General features: G+C 44.2%; 1 protein-coding gene across 2 annotated transcripts; it reads right to left on the bottom strand.

Annotated features, from left to right (window-relative positions):
* Nucleotides 1-438: 438 nt before the first annotated feature.
* tesk1b (testis associated actin remodelling kinase 1b) lies at nucleotides 439-26,274 on the bottom strand. 2 transcript variants are annotated; one of them, XM_047604802.1, is made up of 11 exons: nucleotides 26,027-26,274; nucleotides 24,561-25,278; nucleotides 12,625-12,746; nucleotides 12,346-12,394; nucleotides 10,708-10,854; nucleotides 9,744-9,826; nucleotides 5,435-5,525; nucleotides 4,752-4,835; nucleotides 3,811-3,897; nucleotides 2,557-2,653; nucleotides 439-2,448 (listed from the first exon to the last, which is right to left on the bottom strand). In XM_047604802.1, exons 2-11 carry the CDS (start codon nucleotides 24,747-24,749, stop codon nucleotides 1,328-1,330), a joined length of 2,070 nt encoding a protein of 689 aa, XP_047460758.1. In that variant the 5' UTR covers nucleotides 24,750-25,278; nucleotides 26,027-26,274; the 3' UTR covers nucleotides 439-1,327. The 2 variants fall into 2 exon arrangements, with proteins under 2 accessions (XP_047460758.1, XP_047460767.1); XM_047604811.1 differs by lacking the exon at nucleotides 26,027-26,274 and adding an exon at nucleotides 25,527-25,548.
* Between the last annotated feature and the right edge of the window lie 100 nt (nucleotides 26,275-26,374).

The following is a 26,374-nucleotide window of genomic DNA, read 5'->3' as shown; positions in this document are numbered from 1 at the left end:
GGTCAGTGTTAATAGCATTTTTTTGTTTGTTTTTTTAGCATGTTAGCATGCCAACAATGCTGATGTTCAGGAGATACAATGTCTACATTGTCCCACAGCTATGTTGAGCATGTTCGTGCTATATGTGGACTTGTATACAAGTATGCTGATAATAATCATTAACCGTATTTGTTTAGCGCGTTAGTATGCCAGCATATCCTAATGCGCTAAATGCTAGCACGCTAAGGAGACATTTACAACGTAGCAGCTCAGTGAAGCGTGATAATAATTATAATGCCACTTTCAAATTAGCACGTATTACACAGTATATCAAGCAGATAAAAATGTGATTATGTTTTGGCCGTAGACCCAAATACGTATTAAATATCTCAGCAGAACATAAATGGCTAGTAAGCCATTTAGCCAACGTGGCTAAAGAACATTTCAGGAGGACACCAGTGCATTCTATCTTTTTATTCAATGCCATCTTTAAATAATAAGAATCTGTACATCTCTTAAGCAGGTCTTTGACCATTCATTCCCAAATATAATGATATTAACAGTTATTAACAACACTAATACAGTTGAAGTGCTTAACAGGCAACCAGAAGGGCCGACAAGAGACATAACAGCAACAAAAAAAAAAAAAAATAGTCTTAAGAATGGTGTGCAGCACACACTTCCTCACTCTTCTCTCTTTCACACATCCAACCACAATGAATCCATCACATTCACACACCACGTTACACACGCTCGCACACACCCTCAGCAGTGCGCCATACACCTCTTGATAATTAAAGACATCAAAGCATAACTGCCTGATCACTCAGAAACAGCACCAAACATCAAAAGATCATTGCAACAGTATTAATACTAAGCTTACCATTCCTCATTTCAGCATCAACAGCATCATCATCATCATCATCATCTGCCATGAGAATCTTTACAACCGCAAATATACAGGATCTAACTGACAGGGCTCCACACTGGAGTGTTTACATGCTGATCAGTCCTGGATATTCAGTCAGATCTACACAGTTTGTGAAGCCCTCAGTCCAGCAGAGGGCGACACAAAACGAGCTACGAGCAAAGCTCATGTTTACACAGCTTCCTTTCAGAAAGTCTTTTTTTTTTTTTTTTTTTTTTTGGAGTATGGAGAGTATTTCAGTAAACCAATCTGGACACTCAGAGCCTCCTGTGCACCAAAAATGTGTATCTGGAAAATAAGCAGAGTATTGCTGCGTTAAAATCTGTGCAAATTTCAAAGAGGACCCGCTTAACATCCAGGGAAGAGCTTTTGGTGCAGAATTTCCACGCCCACTCTGGGGGTATTTGGTTTAACTGGGGTTTACGTCTGAGCCCCAGGCAAGGTGAGTCCTGGCTCCAGGCTGGTGGTGGTGGTGGTGGGCGTGGGTGAGGGCGGCAGGCCCTTGGGTCCCGGACAGAGCAGCCCGCGGGAGGCTGCGTGGTCCCCGTTCAAGTTCTTATAAGGGTTCCTGCGCGGTGGGGCTCTCAGACACAGCGAGGGGAAGCGAAGGCCGGCCAAACAGCAGCCGGGACAGGAGATGACCTCCTCCTGGTCCAGGGAGTGTCCACTGCCCGACCCGAACGGAGAGGAGTCGGCTGGGTCGCTGGGAGGGGAGTGGTAGCCGTTGCGGTTGGTGGGAGCGGTGGTGGTGGCGGCGGCGCTCCAGCCCAGCGGTCGACTCATGACCACATTGTTGTTGTCCAAATTGGAGAGGGGGGGCAGGCACGGAGGCCCGTTGGAAATGGCCGACCCCCAGCCGTTTGAGAAGGGAGGCGTGGAGGGTTGGAGGGGAGTCGAGGAGTGAGAGGGAGGAGGGGAGAGTTTGGAGTAAGGAGATGAAGTGCTGTTTTGTGTGTCTGGGGAGCTGGAACAGTCCATGGGCTCCTCCTCCCTCTTCTCCTCCTCTTCCTCCTCCTCCTCCTCCTCCTGTTCCAACAGGTTGAGAGACAGAGGGAGACCCGAGTCACCTGCCACGCGAGTTTCCTTCTCTTCTCCCAACAGACTCTGCTCCTCGCTTGCTCTTATCTTCTCCCCGTTTTCATTGTCTATCATAGACGGGGACTCTTCTTCAGTGAGGACAGTGTTCGGCGCCGACGTGAGGTGCGGAGGAGGTGTACAGGGCAGCGAGTGGCAGCGCCTGTGTCTCCTGGGCATGTCCGCGTCTTCGGCCTCGGACGCAGAGTTGTCATCGCAGTCCGGCGGCGGGGGCAGAGTGAAGGTCAGGGAGATGACCGACTTGCTGGGAGTGTCGAACAGCTTGATTTTTCCACCTTTGAGGTCCTCCCTCTGGGAGAAGGGGTTCACCCGAGCGGGGGGCGCCAGCGTAACAGACGGGGGCGTGTCCGGAGGATGGATCATGTCCGACTTGCTGCGTGAGAGGCGGGGATTTAACAGGACGCCGAGGGATCGCCTTCGCAGAGAGCCAATGACTGGAGACACAGCTTTAGAGAAAAGGAAAACAAAAAAAAAAAAATAAGCAAATAGAATCATGTTCATTTACAATTATAAATATCCATTTATTTTAATTAGGTGCCAGCAAAATGTCCCACCTTTGACTGTTGGTTCATTCTTCTGTCTCCTCTCAGCTTGTGTCCTCTCCAGCTCCACTACAATTTGGGAGAATGACGGACGGAGATTTGCGTTCATCTGGCAGGAGGGAGAAACAGACAGAAGATTAAGACACACCGAACAAGGAAAAAAGGAAAAAGAAACAGTCCCTGAAATAAAAACAGATTCACTGCAGTGCTGGAGCGGTTTAATCCATATGATAAATATATAATGCTGCTGTGTTCCCGTGGCTTCTTCCTAAATATATGCTGCCACCTTCCCCTATTTCACTGGTAAACTCCCAGCGCCCTCTGGTGGTATTCACCACCTCACAACACGAACTTTAAGTCCGAGTTATGAAGCTGGCTTTCTCACAGTGAGTGGTAAATTATTAGACTGCATTTTAGTCCATTAGATTTTTCTTTCAACCAATGGTGCCACTTTAACACCAAGCATTTTGTTAAATGATTTTCTATGTCACAACCACAACCTTGTGAGTTCCATTTGAAGGCAGCAACAGGTTAAATAAACACTGTATAAACGCTCTGCTAAAATATGACCGGACCAAATGTGTAATGATACAGAAATGTTAAATATTAGGCTTATTTCCCTTCTGACAGGAAAACCTGTAAATCATAACAAATTAAATATAAATTAAATGTGTATCCCCTGGAGGAAATGACCTCCATAATGTGCTTTAAATGACGGTGTAAAAAAATTGATAGGTCTACTTATGTGATATGAGGCTTGAGTTCAAAGTAAAATACACTGGTACTGTCAAGAGTTAAAGATGAGATTAAACTGTATTTAGTAAGAAAATCTAAATCTGTTAGTATTCATGGTGGGAGCACAAAGACAACGACTTATAAAAGCCTCATTTTAAATTTCAGAAAAAGCACAGTTTAAGACAAATTTGACAAATTTAACACCTATGTGAAAATGTGAAGAGTCCCTCCTTGGCTCTGTACCTGTACAAATCATTTTGTTTACGGCTGCAGAGAACTTATTTGTCTATAACAAGTTGCTGTAAGATGATCAGATTTGTGGCTCACTGAACTGTGTTACAGGTCCAACCTATTAAAACTGCTATAGTGATCCTTAGATAAAATAAAAGGTCTGACACATATCTGACCAGCTCTTGTGCTACTGTCCCTACATTTGAGGTTCCACTAAGCACAATTCAAGACATTTCGCTTTTCATAAAACCTGCAAACACTGAACCAAACGTGTCTGTGCGTCCTACGAGTGTTTCTTACGTTACAGCAAGCGATGGCCAAATCCAGGAACTCAGATGGACAGTCTCCTACCAGCAGCTGGAAGGCCTCCACGTCCAGACCAAAGTCCTGTAAGAAAAATACAAAGAAAAATGTGTATAAATGTCCCTTCCTCTGTTTAACATTGAGATGCTTCCATACGAAGGCTTCAACTGTTGTACTGTTAAACAGCCACCAGGGGGAGAAATGCTCCGTGATCAGCGTCAAAGGCTTTAAATGTGGAGGAAACTCTGCTGCTGCATCCTGAATAAATACAAATTGAACTCATTCTATAATTTATGATTATGTGTTATGTTATTTAAAAACAGGAATAAAAAAAAAATGCTTTAGCAATTTTCTTCCATCTGCCATTTAATTTTTATTCCTTTTGGAGGTCACAGAATTTGCATTGCATCATGGGTAATCAGCAAGCAGCATACTGAAAAGTAGACTTTTCACCATCTCCACTCCACACACTTTCTTTGTTGTCGTTTTTTTCCAGTTTGAGCACATTTGAAAAATGTTCTCAAAACGTGCATGTGGTCAAGGACTGAGTGACTTAATTAATGAGACACACTCTGTTCACTGCCGTATTCCTCGTTTGACTTTTTTAAGTAAATATTGAGGCATATCTCATCAAGATAAGAAAGTCGGCTTCCTGTTTGTACAAGATGACAAACAGCAGATTCCAAAGTGAGAAGATCGCCACTTCACATATTTCCAAAATCAATCTAATATGGGGCAACTACTGCTTAGTGCTTTTGAAACTGCTGTTTGCACAACTGTCAACTGATGAGAACGAAATTGAGATATACACACACACAGACAGACTTCAGGCAGCAACAAGAACTCTCCCCAATACTATCAGTGACAGCAGTTCGATAAAAAGGAGTTGAGCTAAATGTGACACGCATGAGATGATGAGCATGTGCCGACAAGGGTACCTCAGTGCGCGGCAGGATGTCTGGATCGGCCTGTATCCTCGCAATGATCTCACACAAGATGATCCCGTACGCAAACACATCCACCTGCAGAGATACGATTACAGGACGATCAGCGAGAGATAAAGACGAGCTCAGATAAAACAGAAACACACACACGTGACCGGTGTATGCTCATAATTTCATACTCTGCATGTGGTCATTTTACTTTCATTTCACCACTGTCATAATATCGCCGTAAATGTTTCATTAAGAAAACATTTTAACAGCGAGTTTGTTTTATGTCGGTAAGTTTGTCTTAAATACCCGATCATCCTAGCTCCATGGTACTATTTTTGGACTTTTTTCCACAGACTCTAAATTTAAGCATTACGTTATGGAGAAACTATTTTCCTTGTAAGCCCAGACAGGCTGCAAAACACAGTGTAAAAACATAACCCTTGCTTAAATGTAACCCTACCAGTCAATCAGGATTTCCACAAAGCCATACAGAAAACACTACAAACCCGGGCCAAGACACCCATTACATAACTGAATGTGTGTTTGACTTTTTCATAATGACTGATTTACTAAATATTTATTGCTTTGTGCCACTGCTTGGTATGTTTGACCAGCTATCATCACACCCACTCCGGACCTTGAACCCTTGCGACAATGTGGAGCTGAGCAAAGCGATCCGTCCGTACCTTCTCATTATACACTTCTCCTCTGAGCACCTCCGGAGCCATCCAGTAGGGGGAGCCGACGACAGCCAGGGGCTCCTGGTCCTCTTCCTCACTGTGGAAATAGGAAAGAGGAAGGTGATGGATGAGAGAATAAGAGGAATTCACGTTAAATATTTTAAAGTCTTTGGGAAATTTCAGTAATTTAACTCAGTGAGTAATTTCAACACAGTTTTGAAGGATCCCTTTATATTCACTGCAATTACAACCCATCAATAATACAATAAGGGTTCTTAAAGGATGTATAAATGTGTTCAAATTAATGAATAGGGCTAAAGATGTTGAATTAAGAAGAATTAAATACTAATAAAATCTAGTTAAAAGAAACTATATCAAAAATCTGGTTCACCACAATGATAAAAGTAGTTGAGGAGTATCTTCTAAGCCGCCAGCTTTCAGTTTGAGATTCTGCTTCATTTCATTGTAGTGGAAATGAATCTTAAATTAATTTACATACAAAAATGTATCACACCTTAGACCAGGCGTGTCATACATATGGCCCAGGGGATAAAGTTGGTGAAAATGACATTGTGGACATAACACAACATTGCATTCATTCATTTTCTAAAGAAATGTCCAGTTGCCCACTACATGTTTTGTAATAGTACAGTTTATCATCATATCGTACTTGTTCTTATTTGCTCTAAAACAAAGGGAAACATTTAGAGTTGTCATTATTTATAGATTTGTTTGCTATTGTGTTACTGGTCTGTCCCCATTGAGATCATTCTGCTGTAAGCTCTATATTACTTTACTTTTTAAGATATGCTTTCATGTTTGATCAATTTGTGACACAAAACAAAACCATTTTGCGTAGCCTTGTGTAGGTGCACTTAAATCTCATCAGAATACGAGTGCGGCAACACACCATTTGAATTTCATTATGCGTCTGTCTACTCACACAAAACAATCAGACTGACCTACAATGACATCACCGTATCAAGAACGCAATGATTAAGCCCCACGACATCTTTGCTGGAGGTTAAACAACTCCCAACAGAGTGACTGCAGACCAACATTCCCCACTGACACCTTTAAAACTTTTCCCAGGCAAAGAAAAAAAAATAGTAAGATGAACTGAAAGAAGTTGTGACACTTTGAAATCGCTTACAGCCAAATTATGACAATTTCTTGAGTCCTTTTCCCAGAAGACAATCTAGACAATCATAGTGCAGTACATCTTGGTACAGAGCTACATGAAATATGGTGGCGTATGTCAGGCCCAGGATAAAATAATACACATTTGTTCCGTTCAGTCGCCTGAATGTAGTGTGGAGTGTAGAGGACAGATGTAGACGACAAATAAATAGAGGAGAAGTAGTCAAGCGATCGCCCATCACACTCCATTTCATTAACGCAGAATCCAGTCGAGAACGTTTTTAACGGGGTGAAACTTCGCTCTGTCTATGCCTGTTTGTGCACGCTTCCTCCTCATCTAAGAAACCACAGTGTTTTTCAGTTATGTGCTGATATCGTTGTGCAATTCGAGCTGAATAAAAAAGGAAGGAAGACGAATGTGCAAGGACGACGTGCTTGCACACATGCAGGCCAACACACACATACACACACATATACCCTGCTGGCAGATACTTCCTCTCTGTGCTATTTCCATCTGCTACTGTGGGCTATGATGGTGCAAAAAAATAAAAAATAAATAAATAAAAAAAATACAGGCAAGAGCAAATGATGGCAGAGGGAGAAATGAGGAGACGAGACGGCCGCGGCTCCCAGTGTAAACAGCATTTGGAGAAGTGGAGCAACAGAAGCGAGAAAACTGAGCGGAAAACAGACAGCAGCAGAAGGAAAAGGGCTCGACAGAAGGCTCATAAATAAACAGAAACAGTCGAGAGAAAAAAAAATGATGACTGAGTAAAAGACAGGGGTGACCTGTTATGTGAGGGACAGCAGAGATCCGGTAAAGCGGAGAGAGCAAAAGGAAAAGGACTGGAATAGTTTGACCTTATTTGGAGCGCTTTGCCTAAACCCCCGCCATCTCCTTTCTTTCCCTCCTTCCCTCTTCCCTCAACGAGCCACGAGCACAGTGGTAGCACTCCAACGCAAACACACACGCTGGCGAGCGGCTGTCAACATCATCCATTCTCTTGCAGCGGGCCGCTGCAGGATGCAACAGTGTTTGGGCGAAAAGGAAAAGCAAACACGGCCTCGAAGAGAGAGGACTGAAACGCGATTCAGCCGCTTTGCCATTATTGAAGCCGAGTCCGGGGCAAACACAGGCGACATGTTTAATAGCTGCAGGTATGCAAAAGTAAACGGTGACGCACGCGCCGGGGTGGCGATTTGTAAAATATCGGCCTCATTTCTCACTCGACGGGCACACACGCATTTTCAGCTGGTCTCATTAGGAGGCGTGTAAACACAAAGGGCGGCCTGGAACAAACGCAGCCAGCGGAAACAGAGTGCGCAAACAGAAGCGGGCAGGCCAGGTTACCAGAGCAGCTGTCCCATCTCAGCTAGAGCCGAGTTCACCGAATGACGGAGGGGAGGGGTGGATGAAGACTGTGTGGGCAGGAGTCACCGGCGTGCTGGCTGCAGCTTTAGGTCAGCCTCCACATCCTCCTCCCATTAATCCTACTAATGTGTCACGATGACTGGCAGCTGAGACGCATATGGAGAAATAATTTTAAGGACGATTAATTGATTTGACACATGTGCTTATATGGACATTGAGGAGACGTCGGCCTGTATTGAGGCAAATATGCTTGATTGGGGATTTTGCCAAGAGTCAGATGACGGGATTGATTCCTCTCTGACGTCTGCGCTTTAAAGCGCAAACAAACTAATCTGACAAAGAACCGGTGCCGACTATGACGTCGCCTGGGTCTGGTCCAAAATGTTGTGCTTGAAACACACCAGAGAAGACTGCAGGTAAAGGCCAACGGGCATGTATTTTAAGTTCGGCACGTGCCTGAAAGAAAATACCAGTTCAAGTCATACATAGTAGATGACAGTATGTTATTCAAAAGTGAAGACCGGAATAGCTATTTATGGCTGGGAGGATAATAACTGCTCTTTCGGATGGCCTAAAACCGGCCGGCCATTGGCTTGGTGTGTCGGCCATTGGCAAATAACTGACGTGTGTCTATACGCAGTCACGGACAAAATGCCAAACTGCATGACTCTGTACTCTGTGTGTAAATCTATAATTGTGACTGTGAAGCCCTTCGAGTACCACTAGGTAGTCATATAAATACAAGACCATTTACCATCAGGAGACTTCAGCATGAAGCTAGAGAGATCAGCTACGCTTAGTTTAGCATAAGAACAAGTTCATTACTTTCTCTTTATCCACAAATTAAAATGACGAGTCCTTACATGTCAGTTAGTAAGAAGGAAGTGCTGAATTTTTGGCAGAGCCAGGCTGGCCTTTTAGATACTGCCTTTAGTCTTTATGCTAAGCTAGGCTAACCTCTCCTTATCCCGGGCTCTAGCTCTGTACATCACACACAGGCAGTGTCAGTATCATCAAAACTCTCAGAGAGAGAGTAATTATCTGGCAGATTCAGATACTAGACTAGAGATTAAAATTTTAATTTCAGATGTGTTATATAAAGTTCGTGATAGCATGCAATCACCTAGAGATTAGTTTTACTAACCCCCTTCTGCGTTTACTTCAGTACACTTCGACTGCATGACTTTTCCCCCTTTTTAAAAATGGAGCTTTTGTCTCATTGTGGTCATTCTATTTTTTGCTCTAGTAAAGAATGTGATCGCCCTCCATTTTTTAGGAGACATGATGTCATCAGAGAGGCAGCTGAAGAAAATGAAATCAAACAACACATCTGAGGATTGCTGGTCATTTATGGTCCTACTGTGCAGGCCAGCGGTGAATAAAATACAACCACATAAATGTTATTGAACACACAGCTGCAAATGAGGAGACACAATAAAAGTACAGCAACAGAGCTGTGAGTTTGTGGTGAGTCATGAGAGCTCGGATTAAATATTAGCGCCGCCGCTGTGTGCCAAGCTGCTGCGCGCCCTCCCTCCCCACCTCTGAAATGATGCCTTGACAGTATTAATCGTTTCACAGAGAGCGAGCGAGGGGGGGGGCAGCATACTTCGGAAAATCCTGAGTGTGAGTAAAGGCCAGACTTTGTGAAAAGAGAAGCTTTGGGAAATAGTTCTGAACACGTAGAGGAGGAGGAGGAGGAATGATAAGGAAGGAAGGACAAAGAGAGAAGTGGAGGAATGTATTTTATTGAGCTGAACTTATCTAATCGCAAAGTGCTGATTGATTGATGTACGGACTGACCTGTAATCTGGGATTTTTTCTGCCAGGCCAAAGTCTCCCACCACGGCCGAACACACGGCTCCTTCCCAGCGCACCAGGCAGTTCTGCACAAAGGGTCAGAGGTCACACGTCACACGCGTCACTTTATTACTACTGTTGTGAGAGATAGTTTCTCTGGAGCAGTTGGCCCTGAAACAACACTAGGTGAGAACAGCTGATGTTTGAAGTTTTATATCACGGTTGTTTATTGCTCTTATTTCACCACGTCCACTTCCTGTGTTAGCTACGCGAACACAGTATCTCCCAAGATAGATGATTTGCTATGAGGTACCTGACACTGCTATTGTGTCCTACGGTGGATGCATTTCACGCCTGGTGGACCATGTAAATACACAGGGACACTTGATACAGCTTCGGTAAAAGTACTATGTGCCAAAGTATTAATCTAAATGAACCTGGACTACATTACCCACAGGTCCCAGAACCTTAACCTCACAACAAGGCTGTTACTGCTCTGTCCACGTGAAGTCTGCTTATATGATGTGATTGACACAGAGATCAGGTTTAGGTTTCTTTCTACAAGCTGTGTTGTAGGGTCCCAGAGGAACTGCGTAGTTTAGAAATGACACAATCATAAATCTGGCACCAAGCCTCCAAGGAACAGAGTTTGGCAATTTGTCAAAGGGTATTGACTTAAAATAATAATACATTTAGAAAAGGCCTTGAGTAAATAGCTTTATTACTCGCCTGCAGCCTCATGTGCAGCCTGTTAAATCTGCATTCACTTTCTTCCATTTGTAAAATCTACATGAACCAAAAGATCACCAAGGATTGTCCCCTCAGCACCTTTCTCTACCTTGTTGTGGTGCATCCATATGTTAAGTGACTGTGGCTTAATGTACATCTGTGCACGTTCAGCCTCCCCGAGGACCACTCAGTGCATCAGTGCTCATTGATGTGTGTGTGTTTGTGTGCTTGTCGTCACCTTGGAGGTGAGGTCCCTGTGGAAGATGCCCTTGCTGTGCAGGTACTTCAGTCCCCGAGCGATGTCCAGAGCCAGGCTGAGCCGCACGCTCCACGACAGGTACATGTCGCTGCCCAACAGCTGCTCCAAGTTGCCACCATTGATGTACTGGATCAGGGTCATCGGGGGTAAAGGCAACGACACAAACAGGAAGGTGCTGATTAGGAACGGACAACGTCTGCATCTCATTCTGCTAACAAACAGCGCGCGCTGATATGAAAGCTGCTTCCAATATTGTTTGGGGAAAGTGGGACTAAGGTTAGGAGCTTATTACAGTCGTTTGCAGAGTATTGCTCAGGCTCAACTGTGAATCAATTAACTTTTTGACGCGCAACTGAACGATGATGAATCTCCATGTTTGCAATCACAAAAAAAATATATAAATAAACATTTCATCTAATTTGACACCCATGGCAATGTCTAATCAAACTTTTCCGCAAACACAGACACTTTTATAATTAACATGGATGTTTGAAATGGATCATGGCTCCTCCAGTGTCATTTGGTCTTTGATACGTCTATAAATGTCTTCTTTAAACACCTGGAACACATCTCGTTTAGGGTCTGCAGGGTCCATGACGTTTCCAGGTTCAGGCTTAAAATACTTGAACACATTAAAATGGGAAAAACCACCTCAGTAGAAGACACCGTCTAAGGAGCATGTGAACAACTTTGAGTTTAGGACTGCTTTTAAAGTAAAATGAAGAAAAATTTTGATTTTTTTCCCCCAATTTTAGCTGGTCAGGTTTTTTTTTCTTTTTTCTTGAGAGACAGAGAAAGAAACCGTTAACACTGGAAAAAGAGGCATGACATGTAACAAAAAAAATGCACCTGAACCACATGATTCCAAGAATTTCTGCTCTCACTTTCACAGGTTTGTTTATTGCCAATTTATTATTTAACAAAGGAAAAAATCCTCGATTGGCAGTATTATGCGTGACAGGCCACAATGTTTGTCAGCATATTTTAGGGACACAGAGAGTCAAATCTCCCTCTCATCTCCTCATCTTTTTCTCTTTTCATTGTTAAGCTGCCCGGTCGCCGTGGAAACTGCAGGTCAACCATTCACATGTCAGAGAGGGTGACATGTCAGGAACCGCCTGACATCTGGCCGCGTAATACAATCGATTCTGGCCTCACCAGTCACTCATGAATGCTTGTAATGTAATGTTAAATAAAAAAAAAAAAGACCTAGCTGTAATTTAAGTTGTAGTTGATGCCAAATTCTAAAGAAAATGCTTAAAGAAATACCCTATAAGATTTTGTAATTCTACAATTTACTGCTGTGAATGCAATGCACTGGATTGACTGTACAATTTAGTGTTCTGCAGATGTAATAATTGTGGACAAGATTGTAAATTTAGCTTGAAACGAACAAGAAATAATTAATAAATAAAACCTACTTATAACCAGGTTGACCTTTCACCCCAAAAAAAAACAAAAAAAACAAAAACAAACAAACAGTTTCGTTCTGGATTATCAGGAAAAATCTAAACTATGAAATGAAGCCACGCTAGGTGCATGTATAGTTGTTGAGAGGGAACAGAATGTTGCTGGTTATTAGAGCCGTCATTAGTCTCAGCTTGTTCAGCGTCTTACCTCTGTGAGAGCGTGGAGCTGCCCCTCATGGACGCACACTCCGATAAACCTGAGGGACAGAAGACAAACACACAACATAAAACATCAAGAGGAGAAGATCAGTTTCTAAATGAACATCTGTCCCTGATGAGTCAAGGCTCTTCATGAAGAGAAAGCAGACCTAAGTAATCCTTGGTATTTGAAGCACGAAACTCAAAGAAACAGTATTGTGATGAATTTATGGTGCATTAAGGTGCAAAATTGAGGTGTTTTAGCAGCGACCTGCACACTTTCATTTACCTGAGTATGTTGGGGTGCGATAGTCGGTTCATGAGCTGGACCTCCCTGAGCATGTTGGCTCGGTTGCTGGCCAGGATGTTCATCTTCAGAGCCATCACCTGGCCCGAAACGCGATGCTGCACCTGGATGACAAAAAAAAAAAAAAGAGGAAGAAAGACATGAATGATTTATGATACAACGATTCACAAATTACAGTTAAAAGGTTTCGAAACTGCAGCTTCAACACCGCCTGTTTAGAAATAGGAAAGACAAGATAGTGTCGCAATTTCAAAAACTTGTCCAACTCGTCAAACTGAAGTGTTTAAAAGCACCTCGCAGTGTGTCAGATGTACAGCTTAGCAGAACGGGCCTGCAGCAGACACAGTCATGCGTTCATAAATGACATCATTAACACGGTTCGAAGTCACAAATGAAAGAAACGAGTCGTTAATATCTGGAAACGGGCCACGAAACATGAGCAGGTCAATTGAGTTTCTCCATGCTCCTTGGCCGCCTCTCTGCCCAAACCTGCTTCCATGGCAATGGCCCTGTCTGGTATGGTAACCATGGAGACGCGGCATGCTTCCCCACGGGCTACATGTTTGTGCATATTTGCCTGGCAAGCGGTTCCACTTCCAGGGCAATGCATACAAGCAGCAGACGACGTCTAAACACTTTGGCAAGGTTGGCAAGAGGGTAGTAGTCAGAGGCGTTTCTGAACGCGTTAGCACGACTGTGTGTGTGTGTGTGTGTAGTGAGAAGTCTTGTACTGTACGTGAGTAATTAGAAGTGTTACATACAGTGAATGTCAGTGCAAATGCGACAGAGTTGGCATTATACAACTTTTCTTTTTAATGTTCCAGCCTTTTGTCTGCATTTCTGTTACCAGAAACACTTTGAAAAGGATTACAAGGACATTCACACATATAATTAAGGACTTGGCTCGAACACAAAAAAATACTAATGTGTCACGCCTAGAATTTCAGCTTTGCCAATTTTACAGTTGAATCTACGATCATACAAACTTAAACCTTTAACAGAACCTGAAAACCTCTTTAACTTGGTTTCTTTGTTATCTAGTGTTAGTGCACATATCAGAAGTATTACTTGGCACTGGATATCAGTACTTTTGTGTCCTGACCAAAGATATCAGATGCATGTCTAGTACACCTCCATCTGCAATGTCAAAAAAACAAAAACAAAAAGTAACTCCTACGTAATGGTATTGTTGTAACACGTTAATATTTAATCTTATCATCTTATCAAATACGATACCAAATCTCGTTTTAACCCCTGGCATTAACAGCATTCCGACGTTAACTGAATATTGACGACTCTTATTTACGATCAAGAATTATGATCTGAATTCTTGGCCGTAAACCAGACTTCCCATGAGCTAATGATATAGCTAGACCGCCAGGGGAGGGTTTCAGGTTGCGTTTTCATTAAAGAGCGCGTAACGAAAGGGAGAATGAGGGATGGAGAGTGCGGGAGTGAGGGTCACAGCCTGGAGTGTGACACTGGCCTGGATCCGATGGAAAAAAACCACAAAGCCTATTAGAGCGCAGACTGGAGAGCAGCGAGTAACGCTATTAATACACGCAGACACACACACACACACACACACATGCCGAATGAATGAAGGCTGCCCACTTCTCCTTAACAGCCAGCCAGTCGGCTAGAGTCGATCCCCGCCGCCACGCTAAATCTTTCCTCCACGGAGACACTCGAGGACTTCAGCTCGTGGCGGGGGGGTGACGCACGCACGCACGGCTGCACACATGTAAATCACACAGACATGCTTGTGTACAGTAGCGGCTTCCTCTTACAGAAAAGGAAGTCTAAGCAAAAACTTACACACACATACACACACATACAGCAGGGGCATGGAAGGACAGAGAACTAATGTCTTCTTCTCTTTATATATTTACAGCACTTAGAGGATGATGGAGACTGGAGCTGGTGGATAGAGCTCCGGAGACGATTATGTGGTTTCTTTATACACAGAAAGTCTCCTCCTGTGGCCATCAGCACAGATTTCTCTGGAAAACAGCGCCGTGCGCCTGCAGATTTACGTCACGCGTTTCTCTCGTACACGTTACTCTTCACACGTATTCATAAAGAAATTCTGGCGCGCTCGTCTGCAATTCTGCAATTAACCTGCCACACAAACACATGTGACTCACGCGGGGGCAGGTTAGCGTTAGGGCAGCCGCGTGCCAGCTGCTGATGCAGCAGCGGTTGGAATTGCAACCCTGTTTGACCCAGCTGTTTTGTCCCGACAGCGTTTAGCTTCCAAACAAACAACCTCTCACTCCTCATCATCATTACGGGACCCGGAGTCTGACTCAACACGGGGCTCAAGTGCAAGTTGGGCAACATTTTCTCAGGTGTGTGTGTGTTTTTCCTCGACTGCAGCGTCACCACAAAATGTGCGTGGTGTTGTCAGGCTTTTCACCGGAATGATAATGCCTACATAATAAGGACGGTCCCACGAAGCAATTACAACCACAACACACACACACGGCAGGCACCGCTCGGACACACCCCGAGGCCCTGCTTCCAACACACTCGTCCTTGTTAAGTGCTGCTGTCAGCGGACGAAAAAAGGTCACGGGCATCTTTTGCTCCTGCTCCGCCCGGCCAACATGCGCAGCGACGTCTGTCATTAGCCGGCGGCCCCGATGAGGCGGACTGATGCACAGCGAGACACGAAGGAGGACGTGCCAAAGGCTGGAGATGGAGGAAAGAGAGACTGTGCTAGTAAAATACATTGCGACATTTAAGTCTCAGGAGTCGAAAACTGCAGTCTAAAGGACAGAACTGGAAGTATCTATAAATATTTGTAGTACACAAGGTTTATCTCGACTTCTGTTATCGCGTGTGTGTAAGATTGCAGCCAAGGTTTTAGTGAAGCTGGTTAAGACCAAAATCCTTGAACAGAAAGCATATTTCCAGGAGCAACTTAAATATTAAAACATATTTAGTCTCAGGTGGCCTAAAACTGTCAAACAGAAGGATACAGAAACATTTCCAAAGATTCTCAGCAAATGCAAAAAGACACAATTTCGTGCTGTTTTCATGCGAAGCAGCACCACTACTGACCATGTATGCAATTACATTTGTGTCTGCACATCTTTTGCCACAAGCATGAGAACAATTTGGTTTTTTTTTTTCACGTGTCCACACGCTTTCACCTTGTAGCTGCATTTCGGACCGTAAGCAGAAACAGGAAATTCAGTCTCTTGCAAAAAACTAAAAAAAAATAAATCACATGCTGCCGCAATGTTGCGGAGGTGGAGAGCAGCTGAGTGTGACCACACAACCAAATACACACACACACACACACACACACACACACAGCTGCATTACTTTGCCTCCGGACACTGGTTCAGCTGTGAAGGTTGTGGATTTCATGGTTCCTTCACAACTTCCAACCAGGAGCAGCTGATCAAAGTACTACATCAGTGAATATACACTAAAGAAACTTTATAAGCAGTTTCTTATAGGAATAAGTGGTTTTGTCATCATAATCTCTCTTGCAGCGTCTATGGCCTGTAGGCACCCCTGACTAAAGAAAAATCAGCATTAATTAATTGCTTCTTTTGCAGCATTTTTAACTCGACAAAAGCATTATTTGTCTTGCAATCAGCATTTGAAGCTGTCTCTTTAAAAACAAGCAGTGGAAAGCTTCAACCGATCTGACACGTGGGCTTCAGGCCGACGTCCCGGAGGGGGTGAAATACACCCACATGTTGGAGAAAATGACTTCTCCCACGAAACATCTCAAGACTTGAGCCGGAGCCTGAAGCCCCGCTCCGAGTTACAGCGCGAAGAGGCAAAAGCGGCATGTGAGAGTGATATGTGTGTGTATGCGTGTGTGTGCAGGCGACAGATGAGTCATCCGACCAAGTGGGGTCCTTCGGTGCACCGGCGGGGAGGTCCCGCTCTGTGCGGTCGAGTGGGGTTCAGGAACACAACCTGATCCAGGAGAGACGGGTAATCCAGGTAGCCGACACGTTGACACTCCGTTGCGCAACAACAACACTACCTCCTGACCTCCCTCTTCCTCAAACATGGGTCTAAAAACAAGAGGTCAGTCAAGTTCAGGCATGCAGAAACGCAAGAAAATGTCAAAGAAAAAAAAAAAAGAAAAAAAAAAACACGTGCGAAGAGTGACACGCGGCAGTAGCAGTTTATACTGGTCCTGCAAAGTTTTAGTTTAAAGTAGGACAATGTTGATTTTTTACATACAAGTTCAGGCCGTCATTAATAAACCTTCTTGCTAAAAGCATGTCTGCAAATGAAGAGACTAGCAGCAACATGGTGGCAAGAGATCGTTGAACTTTATTCAATAATTTTATTGTATTATCTCTTTAATAATATTTTACGGCAAGGAGGCCAAAATGGCATTACACATATTCTCTTTATTAGCGTAATTTTACTACTGAATGAAACCCAACAGGGACCTAAGGGTCTAAGGCAGGGGGGTCTTTAACATTTTTCAGGTCAAGGACCCCAAAATGATGGAGAGATTAAGTAGGAACCCCCTACCTACAATATGTGATCTATATTGAAAAAAAAAAAAAAAAAAAAAGTATATAAAAAAAAAACATCCGTGGACCCCCCCAGGGGTCCCCCCTCCCCCGTTGAAGACCTATGGTCTAAGGGAAAAACGTGTACATGTGCACAGGACCTTTCTTAAATCTGAGGATTTTTTGCTGTAAGCTACAACTTTATTGCCTGGATTTTGAAAACCAAATATGACAGAGGACCGTATCAAAAGGTGGAGCTAGAAAGATCCAGGTATTAGTTCTCTGTGGAGGGATTCAGAGACTCCAGCGTATAGTATGGAGCAGCATTACGGTAACCGTCTGTTTTTGCCTCCCCTGTTTCGCCGCTCATTCTCCTCAAATCCTGTGCAAGTCGTGCACTTTTTGAAAATTGCGGCCTACGCCTTTAATCTGCCCAAGCTTTAGGAAATATGAGTCTTCGACTTCATACTCGGGGCTCGTCTTCTGGGAGGAGATGGTGCCATTATGTCTTTTACATGTAATTTTTGACTGAAGCGAGCAAAACCAATTCTGCCAGATTCCACTGAACTGGAGGGATTTGGGAGGAGGATATTCGAAAAAAAAAAACAAAACTTGGCAAAACTACACTTGTGTGCGTGTGTATGCGGTTGATTTAACTGGAGATAAGCAAGTTTATGCGGTTTTGACTCTTTAAATCGTGATGGGCCCAAGAGGGTAAAAACAAACAAACAAACACGTGAGCCGCACCACACACACAGAAAAAAACATTACGCCATTTCTGCGATATTGGCGACACACAAACACTGGGCCTTGTGTTTACCTTCTTACAAGGGAGCGGCCTTCCTCAAGGTTTAACTAAAGACCACAGCATGGGAAAGAAACACTCATTGTGCCCTGATGTAAACATACAGGCGCTGTCTCTTAAGATGAATTTATAAAAACATTGGCAGCCGTGATAGATAGTAGAGGGGGGAAGGGTATATAGACGTATTGTGCAAGAGTTGCACAATTATCTATTTTAATCTCTGGTCCACATGCTCAGCACCTTCGTGTTTGTGCGGCTGTGCAGAACATAAACAGAGCTAAACACCAGTGAAGTGAGTGGCAGCGGAGGCAGAGCAGGCCCCGACTGGAGCGATGGGGAAAGGGAAATAATGAGGGAAAAGCAGCCGGCGTTCAAGTCTGCACTGGCTCTCCCATACCAACGCCACCATCCAACAGGGACATGAACACACACACACACACACACACACACACACACACACACACACACACACACACACACACACACACACACACACACACACACACACACACACACACACACACACACACACACACACACACACACACAGACACACACACAGACACACACACACAGGCCGCCTCCTAATCCAGAACACTGAAACTGATCACAGGCACACAAGAGACAGGCGATGACGGATGGCGGTCTGTGTGCACACGCAGCTCCTGAAGGATCCGTTTTTCCCCTTTTGTTGTCGTCTTATCTTTCGGGAGACAAAACGGTTCCAGGATCCGCCGACAGCTCGTCGCATCTCAGCACGTACCGCGGGGAGATTCCCGGGCGGCTGCTGGAGAAACAATCAGCATCGCTTTCACTCCGGAAAAATTAGTGGCGCAGCTGAAAGTTGGGAAGTCGCGGTGACATCTTCGAACTGTTTTTTATGCTGCACTGTGGCCCAGATGTCACAATCCCTCCAGTTCGGGCTGACTGGTGACATTCTTTTCCCGTCAGCGATCACGTAAAACATTTTTTAAAACGCCCTAGCACACACAAATCAAAAGTCCGAACCGAGAATTCACCCAAATTGGAACTGAAAGAGCCGGGATGTGATTGCATCATGGCTAAACAGGGCAAGATTTGATAATTCCCAATTTTTGCACAGCTACTGTCCCTGACAGCTGATAACAACCCAAGATAAACACATCACAGCAGTGTTTGGCAACCCATTTCCTTCACATTAGCACTCTGTCACAAGCAGCTGACACACACACACAAGCTCAACTTAACTCTTGAGTCACAATGACAGCCCCGTCCTTATCCAATTAATCTCCTTCAGCTTGTTAGCATAACTCTCGTTTTAATCAGATCAACGCTGCCACACCTCACACGTCTAATCAGGCCGGGCACAGCTGCTCCGGTACTTCCTGTGATCATAACTTTTCCTCATGGCGAAACCCATGTGTGACTCACGGGGGAGCATTTGAGAAAGCCATTCATCACAGGTACCAAGTGGGTAAAGCCATCGGATTAGTGCCCGAATAAGTGGCTGAAGGAGAACTACTGAGTACTTTTAGTAAGAAACATTAAAACCAATATAATAAAAAAAAAACAACTTGGATTTCACAAATATATATATAACACATCTAACTTTCCTCATAGTTTTTTTTTTAAATGCACATTCACATGAATCCAACATATTTCAGTTCAGCACACCGTTTCACACAGAGCGCCACACTAGACCTGTCAATCAAAGCTTCCTATACACAGTAGGCCCCGCCCACATCGCTGCAAAGCCAATGAACATTTGAACCTGTGTATTATTTAAATAGCTTAATACTGAATGATGAAAATAATGTATATGTATAAATAGCACTAGTTTAATGTAGAACACATATAGTAGGTAGTTAATCTACTACTTAATCTCTGCATCAGTCTTAGAGTCTTTGGCCTGAAAAACGTTGAAGACCTCTGCCTTAAAGGGTTTGTTTGGAGGGTGGAAACTTAAAATGAGGATGCAGATGACTGACGCCACATGAAAGCTTGTTAAAACCACCAACGATAAATAAATAATAATAAAAAAAAAACTGGCACACAAAACCACAACATGTCGTAAATAAATAAGATACTTTGTTTTAATTGGAGAGACAAGCCTTGAACAAATCAAAGTTTCCCCCGAGCAGACCTGCGCTCTTTGAGCTTTCGAAAAACGACGCAACATTTCCATGTCTCATGTAAATTCTGGAGACGGTCCAAATGAGAACCAAATCTGACGAGGAGCCTGTTCTGCATTTCCTTGTTCTTAGACGGCAGGTGTTATCTCCATTAGCAAACACAAAATCCATCACCAGGGACGACACGGCCAGAAAGAGACGCGGCAGTCCCATTACAAAATTGATCCAATTTGTTTGTTTGAAGCGCGGTAGCTCTGAGAAACAGGGAAAATAAAGGAATAATTACTCGCTGTAGATAACTGAGCCGCTCACCGACGATGCCGTTTATTTGTGGTTGATGGTTTTATTTTTTTTCCACTGCTTCTGAGCCTGAGGGCTTTCAGGTTGATGGTGAAAGAATCAGGAGTGGAATACGAACACACACCAGAGAGTTTCCTTTGAAGAGTATTAAAGGATGATGAAAAGCAGCACCTGAAGGATTTGCCTTGACACGTGTGCTCCCTTCCCTTCTCCCTCTTTTTGGCCTTTCTCTCAGATTGCACAATTGCACAGTGGAGAGGTGAATGGCTGCCTGTCTGCCTGCCCGCCAGCCTCCATTGATCTGCACTGAGGACTGAAGCTGAAGCGCGCGCACACACGCATGCACACATGCACACACACGCGGTAGGAGGCCATACCCTTTGTGAGCAAGTGCTGAGCATCCATTTGAGAACCAGAGTGTGAGTACATGCGCCATATACATTTTAGTGGCGTCTAAATGAAACAAAACAACCGAGAGGAGTTTTTCCTGCAGGACGGCCTGGCCTTTTCCTCTGAACTGAACCAGGATACAGAAGCAATTGTTCAGTCAACCGTGTGAGCAAACTTTTAAATTAGACTGATAGCTGTGGTAACAATTTTGCATTTATATTGCACTATCAAAGGGCAAGCTGATCCAGACCAAGTGGCAACTTGACAAGCTAGCAATAAACGCCGTGACATTTGCATGCTCACTGGACATTCAAAGGGCAAAGCTGTGGGAGTGGCTTCAGACGAGGGGTCTTTTTTTGTTTTTGTTTTTTTTAAAGAAAGAACAACATAGCCCCTGGAGTACAGTCACAGCACAATGGAGTCTCATTTTAAACATTAGAAACTCAATTTTCTTGTTTTACCCTCTAAAACAGGGGTGTCAAACATAGGGCCCGTGGGCCAAAAATCAGACCGCTGGAGGGTGTAATCTGGCCCACGGAAAGAATGTGCATAGAATACAAAGACAGACTTTAAATGCAATTTCTCAAAGAAAACTGGCACCTATTCCTAAATTGTCTACTAAGTGTGGCGCTGTTTTAGTCAGCGTAACACAACACTAAGACTGGAACTAAACAGCAGTTAGCAACAAGCCAAAATCTATCTTAAGAAATTTTAGGTTGTTCATAAGATGTTCTGTAAAGGCTAGTTCATCAAATGTAAACATTTTAATAATATACTTCTTTGCACTAAAACAAAGGGGAAAAAAAATTGTCGTCATTATCTATAGGTTACTATAATGTTATTGGTCTGGCCCACTTGAGATCAAATTAGAGTGCAATAGCATAAGTTAATAAATACTAAAAGGTTATAGGAAGTTTTTATTGACTTGCAAAACATCTGGCCAAAGCCACATGTGAGTACAGGGCAGATGTCCATCAGTAAAATGAAGAGACATCATCTAGTATCACAAGGTCAAAAGTTTTTACCTTGTTTTGACTCAAAACGCATATTATGAAACAATCATAAATTCACTTATTGATAGACTGATGTCCTGCGTTTCTTCGTTATGTGTCAAATAAAGTGAATATTTTGTTATTTTAAATACAAACATTCTACCATTGAATCAATGAAAGTTCATTTTAGCAGTGGTACATCTTTAGTCACAAGCATCACTTGTAATTTTTGGTGTTTTACGTACAAAACTTCAAAGCAATTCTGCACCGAACAGCAGACGAACAAGGAAGAGAAGCTGCAAGAAAAACGCATCTTAATATTCACCTCATTTTTCTTCTTTCTTGGAACGCGTACAACACAAACGGTGTGTCACACTGAAAACAAGCCAGATTTAATGGAAGATATTCATTTGCAAACCGGTGGCAATGACAGGTGCTCTTAAACCCCTACATATATATACATATATATCATACTGACAGCTACAGATCCAAAGATCAAACAAATTCCTGTCGGAGTCGGGTTAAAGAAAGTACGGCTCTACTCTGTAGGTTTTGGCACGACGCCCAAGTTGGTCAACACAACATGTCATTAAGACATGGGCATTGTTGTAGGCAGTTACACGTCTTTGTGTTATTGTAGACACTGAATGCAGCTTTATCGCCGTCAGTCTGTTTTGGATCAGCAGAAGTTTAACTCATTAACCGATTTCAAGTCAGCAGCTTGTATTGTGCATAATTTTTACATATATGAGGTAACTTCAAAGTGTGTTTAAATTTACAGAGATAATCCTGTCAACTACTCTACACGAGTCCTTGAAGTTCACACCGAACCCCAACCACCAGAACATGAGCGACACAGGGAAACATATCCAGTTAAAGACTGAATATACTCTAAATTATGGGATGACGAATTGCACCAGATTAAAAAATAAATAAATAAATATTGTGGCTACACACACACGAGAACAACACCGTCAAAATCCAGGAGTAATGCAGAAATGCAGCCGTCTGCTTAGTCTCACGCCTAGACAGTTTACAGTATGTTCAGGACACAAAGATCAGAGCAGCCAACTAGAAGCCCTTTTCACACTAAATCCCACTGTTGATATTTATTTTACTAATAGTCCATTAGTCATTCAGCTGAAAATCATCCAAAAACGGGAGTACATCCACCGCTCATTTCCGCGAACGATGCAAAACCCAGAAAAGCCGTAAATCGCAGCTCAACGGCTACAACAATGGAACACTTAACCAAAACTATTTACTAATGTGTCTGCTCGGACTAAATTCATTTAAAAAACAGGTGGATACACGTTCAGACCCACCTTTACTAACATTATGTCACACAATGGTGTGGGTGTTTCGCAATGCAGGAAAAAAAAAAAATTAAAACCATTTCTGTGCATGCACATCCTCATCAAGTATAAAACAAGCCTTGGCTTCAGATAGGCCTCGACTTGGATTACTGAGAATCTAAAGACACTTCTCTGCATTTGTCGAGTGCCAACATGAGAAAAGGAAGCGTTACAAGCTGCTGTAGCTAGAGGGATAAATTTGCTTATTTTAAAACAGCCCACAATTTAATCTCACTGTCCACAACTCAAAATGAAAAATGTATTCATTTATTTATTTATTTTAAACGGTGCTAAAGTCCATCTCTGAGCACAACTTTGCACAATTTATAGTTCAGTTTATCAAAAAGAGGGGGTAAGCTTACGTAGTAAAACCTTCAGCAACGCAGTTAATCAACGCGTGCCTCGACATTTTTACTAGAGAGAGAGATTCACTTGTTCACTGGATTAACAGCTACATATTTAATGCTCTGGTGAAGCCATGAGTCTCTTTCACAAAACAACAACAACAACAAAAAAAAGAAACAGGCTGGTTAACATTGTTGTCAGTTAATGCTAAATGCCACTGTAATCTATATCGACATTCGAAATTCTAGAGAGTTGCAAATATCAATCCAAGAAAAAAAAAAAATCATTCAGCAAATAATCTGGTATTTTTGAGGCCAGAACCCAAACCATTTGCTGCATCCAGCTGGTTGCAGCCGGCTACAGAGGACAAGTGGTTAACCAATAAAACAATCAGAAAACCAACCGAGAAGAAAACAACAGATGCTTCCCTGTTAAACTCGGTATAAAACAAGCTTAGATCTTTAGTCCTCGTGCTCCTCAACCTCAACTCAAAACTTTAAATTAACTTCAATAGTTTCTTTCCACCCATTAAAACTAATCTGGTCTGCATTGTGGGATCTCTCACACCATCACACTATAGGAACTCGGAGGCTTTAACGAGGCGTTGCCTGGAATTAGGCTCCATACAAGTGAACAGCAGCGTGACAAAGGGATGAAGGCGGCTGGACCGAGCAGACAGACGAGCGTAGGGTTTCCTGCGTGTGTGTGCCAGGACTACCTGTCCCTGCGGTGTCCACTTACACACCAAACGCCGTGTCCATCCAACCCGGCATATGGGCCACCCCAAACATGTGTGGACAGTGGAGGGTGATGAGGCAGGGCGGCGAGGTTTACATTTCAACCCTAACGCTGCCTCCACCTTCCTCCTGCAAGTATTCAGCATCATGCATTCCTTTTCTTCTTTAGGTCTCATTTAGGGTGTGCTGGTTGCCACAGAAACCACTTCTTTTTTAACATGGTTAAAGTTGAGAGACTGTTCTCTCACTCTGAACCTCTGAGAAGTCACCCACAACCTTTTCCTTTCAAATACAAGGGTGAAAGGTTGAAGGATGTTAAACACCGAGTTTATAATAACCCATTTTGTGCGTGATGTGATCAACCTGTTCAGACCTGGTTTCTCTCACCTTGAACACCTCCGAGAAGAACCCGGCGCCGATCTTCTCGCGGGTGAAGTCGTCTAGGCGGGCCAGGCTGGACACGGCGCTCCGCAGGGCCCGGTAGGACGACGGCCGAATCCGGTTGGTCCCGTGGACGCTGTGCATGGGCGGCTCTGCCTCTCCCTCCTGCCCCGGCTCGACCCTCTCCGTCTCCATCTCGGACGGTCCGGGGGGAGGAGGAGGAGGAGGAGGCGGCGGGAGGAGGACGTGGGACGTGTGCGTAGTTTAAAATCCAGCCCGACTACTGTTTACATTTCCCATGTCCGCCACAAGGCCACAGCGCTGGGCTCTCCGGAGGGGAGGGATGATAAACGCTCAGTGGGGGGGCGGGGGCCAAATGTTGCAGCTGTGGTCAACAACCAGTTTGGCCCAATTCCTCTGGTAAATTCCTGCACAGGTCCGTTACAAGCTTGTGTCCGCCTGTCCCGGACGAGCCACGCAGCCGCAGCGCCGCATCACAGAGTCGGAGCGCAGTTTGGGAGAAGTCCTCAATGCCATGCAGCGGAGGAGGCCGTCTTCTTTCTTAACTGCGCAGGCTGCTGCTGCTGCTCCTGTCTTAGCGGCGTCGCTCAGTTTCCTCCAAATCCGCTCCTCCTGCAGTGGGCTCTCCTCCTGCTTCCACCAATTGAATCCCGGGCTTCCAGTGCGCACAGAGCTGCCTCACTGGCGCTGCAGCCTATTAAAACTGAAGAGGCAGAGTGAAGAGGGGGGGCGGGTACAGGGGCGTTAATTCAGCATATATCACAAAGTGTCTGTGTCTGATGTGACATATCTGTCACTGAAACTCCTGCAGATCGTGCTGGAGCGCTAATATCTCAGTGATGGATCAGGAAGGCTATACCTGGCACTGACGCGCGAGCTTTCGACGCACGGTGATTAAATTAAGACTCGGGAAATGATACTTTTAAGCATTAAAATAAAATTTAGTCTCACCGAGTCTCTTCTGATGCCCGTGTCCGCATTTGCTAAATTTACGAGGAAAATGACCCCATCAGAGGGCAATTAAGCCGCTTGTTATCACAAACGATAAGAGCCGTGAATGCAGCAAGATATCGTCGCCGACTCTCACAGCTTGCACTTTGCACGCGCAGGCTCTCGTTAATACTGATCCAATCACTCGGACAGTGGGTAATCGCAGGTCACTGCCGCTCAGCTGCATTGGGGGGAGTCCTAAACCCCCGGGACTGCAATGTTCGTAGTCCCCGATGCCCTGCACAAACACGCGTTCGGCGAATCATCCCACAGACCTGACTGCGGATTGTAAATTATGGATGCCAAACTGAGCCGAGTTCCTGAGCTCCTCTGTCTCGGTGCGCACATTTCTGGCTTCACGACTCAAACGGCGAAAAGAAAAAAGAAAAACGCTGACGCACAGCTGCGCCGAGACCGAGCAGGCAGCAGAGAGACGCGTGCTTAAGGAGGACATGACTTACCTGGCCTTCTCTTTAAAAAAAAAAGACGTAACGTCCACATGCGCCGGTGTCCTCTGCTGAAGCCCCGAGCCCTGGATCAGCTGCGGCGTCCGGTTACAGAGAGCTTTATTTTACTAATTAATCATCCTTGTGCGCCGACTCGAGCCGCCTTCACACAAGCTGGAGTCTGTGGTTTCGTTTTACGTCTCCTCTGCGCCTGCCTCGGAGAGGGGTTGGCTGCACGTAGGAAGAGGAGCGGTGACTTTTCCTGCGCTTTATTGGAGGCGGCGGGCGGGGCGGGTCCACACGTGATCACCACAAAAAATGCACCTGTGGGGGCGCTTAGACAGCCCACACCTCACCTATACT

This window comes from Mugil cephalus, chromosome 1 (genome assembly GCF_022458985.1).
Source record: "Mugil cephalus isolate CIBA_MC_2020 chromosome 1, CIBA_Mcephalus_1.1, whole genome shotgun sequence".
NCBI lineage: Eukaryota > Metazoa > Chordata > Actinopteri > Mugiliformes > Mugilidae > Mugil > Mugil cephalus.
Note: the sequence above shows the minus strand (reverse complement) of the source record. Positions and strands in the feature narration are given on the sequence as shown.

What these genes read in the sequence shown, in the direction of transcription:
- tesk1b (XM_047604802.1), bottom strand. Translation starts at nt 24,749, where the DNA reads ATGGAGACGGAGAGGGTCGAGCCGGGGCAGGAGGGAGAGGCAGAGCCG. An exon ending in TCTTCTCGGAGGTGTTCAAG is followed by an intron (nt 12,747 to 24,560) that starts GTGAGAGAAACC and finishes TTTGTCATCCAG; the next exon opens with GTGCAGCATCGCGTTTCGGG. An exon ending in AGCTCCACGCTCTCACAGAG is followed by an intron (nt 10,855 to 12,345) that starts GTAAGACGCTGA and finishes ACCCTGATCCAG; the next exon opens with TACATCAATGGTGGCAACTT.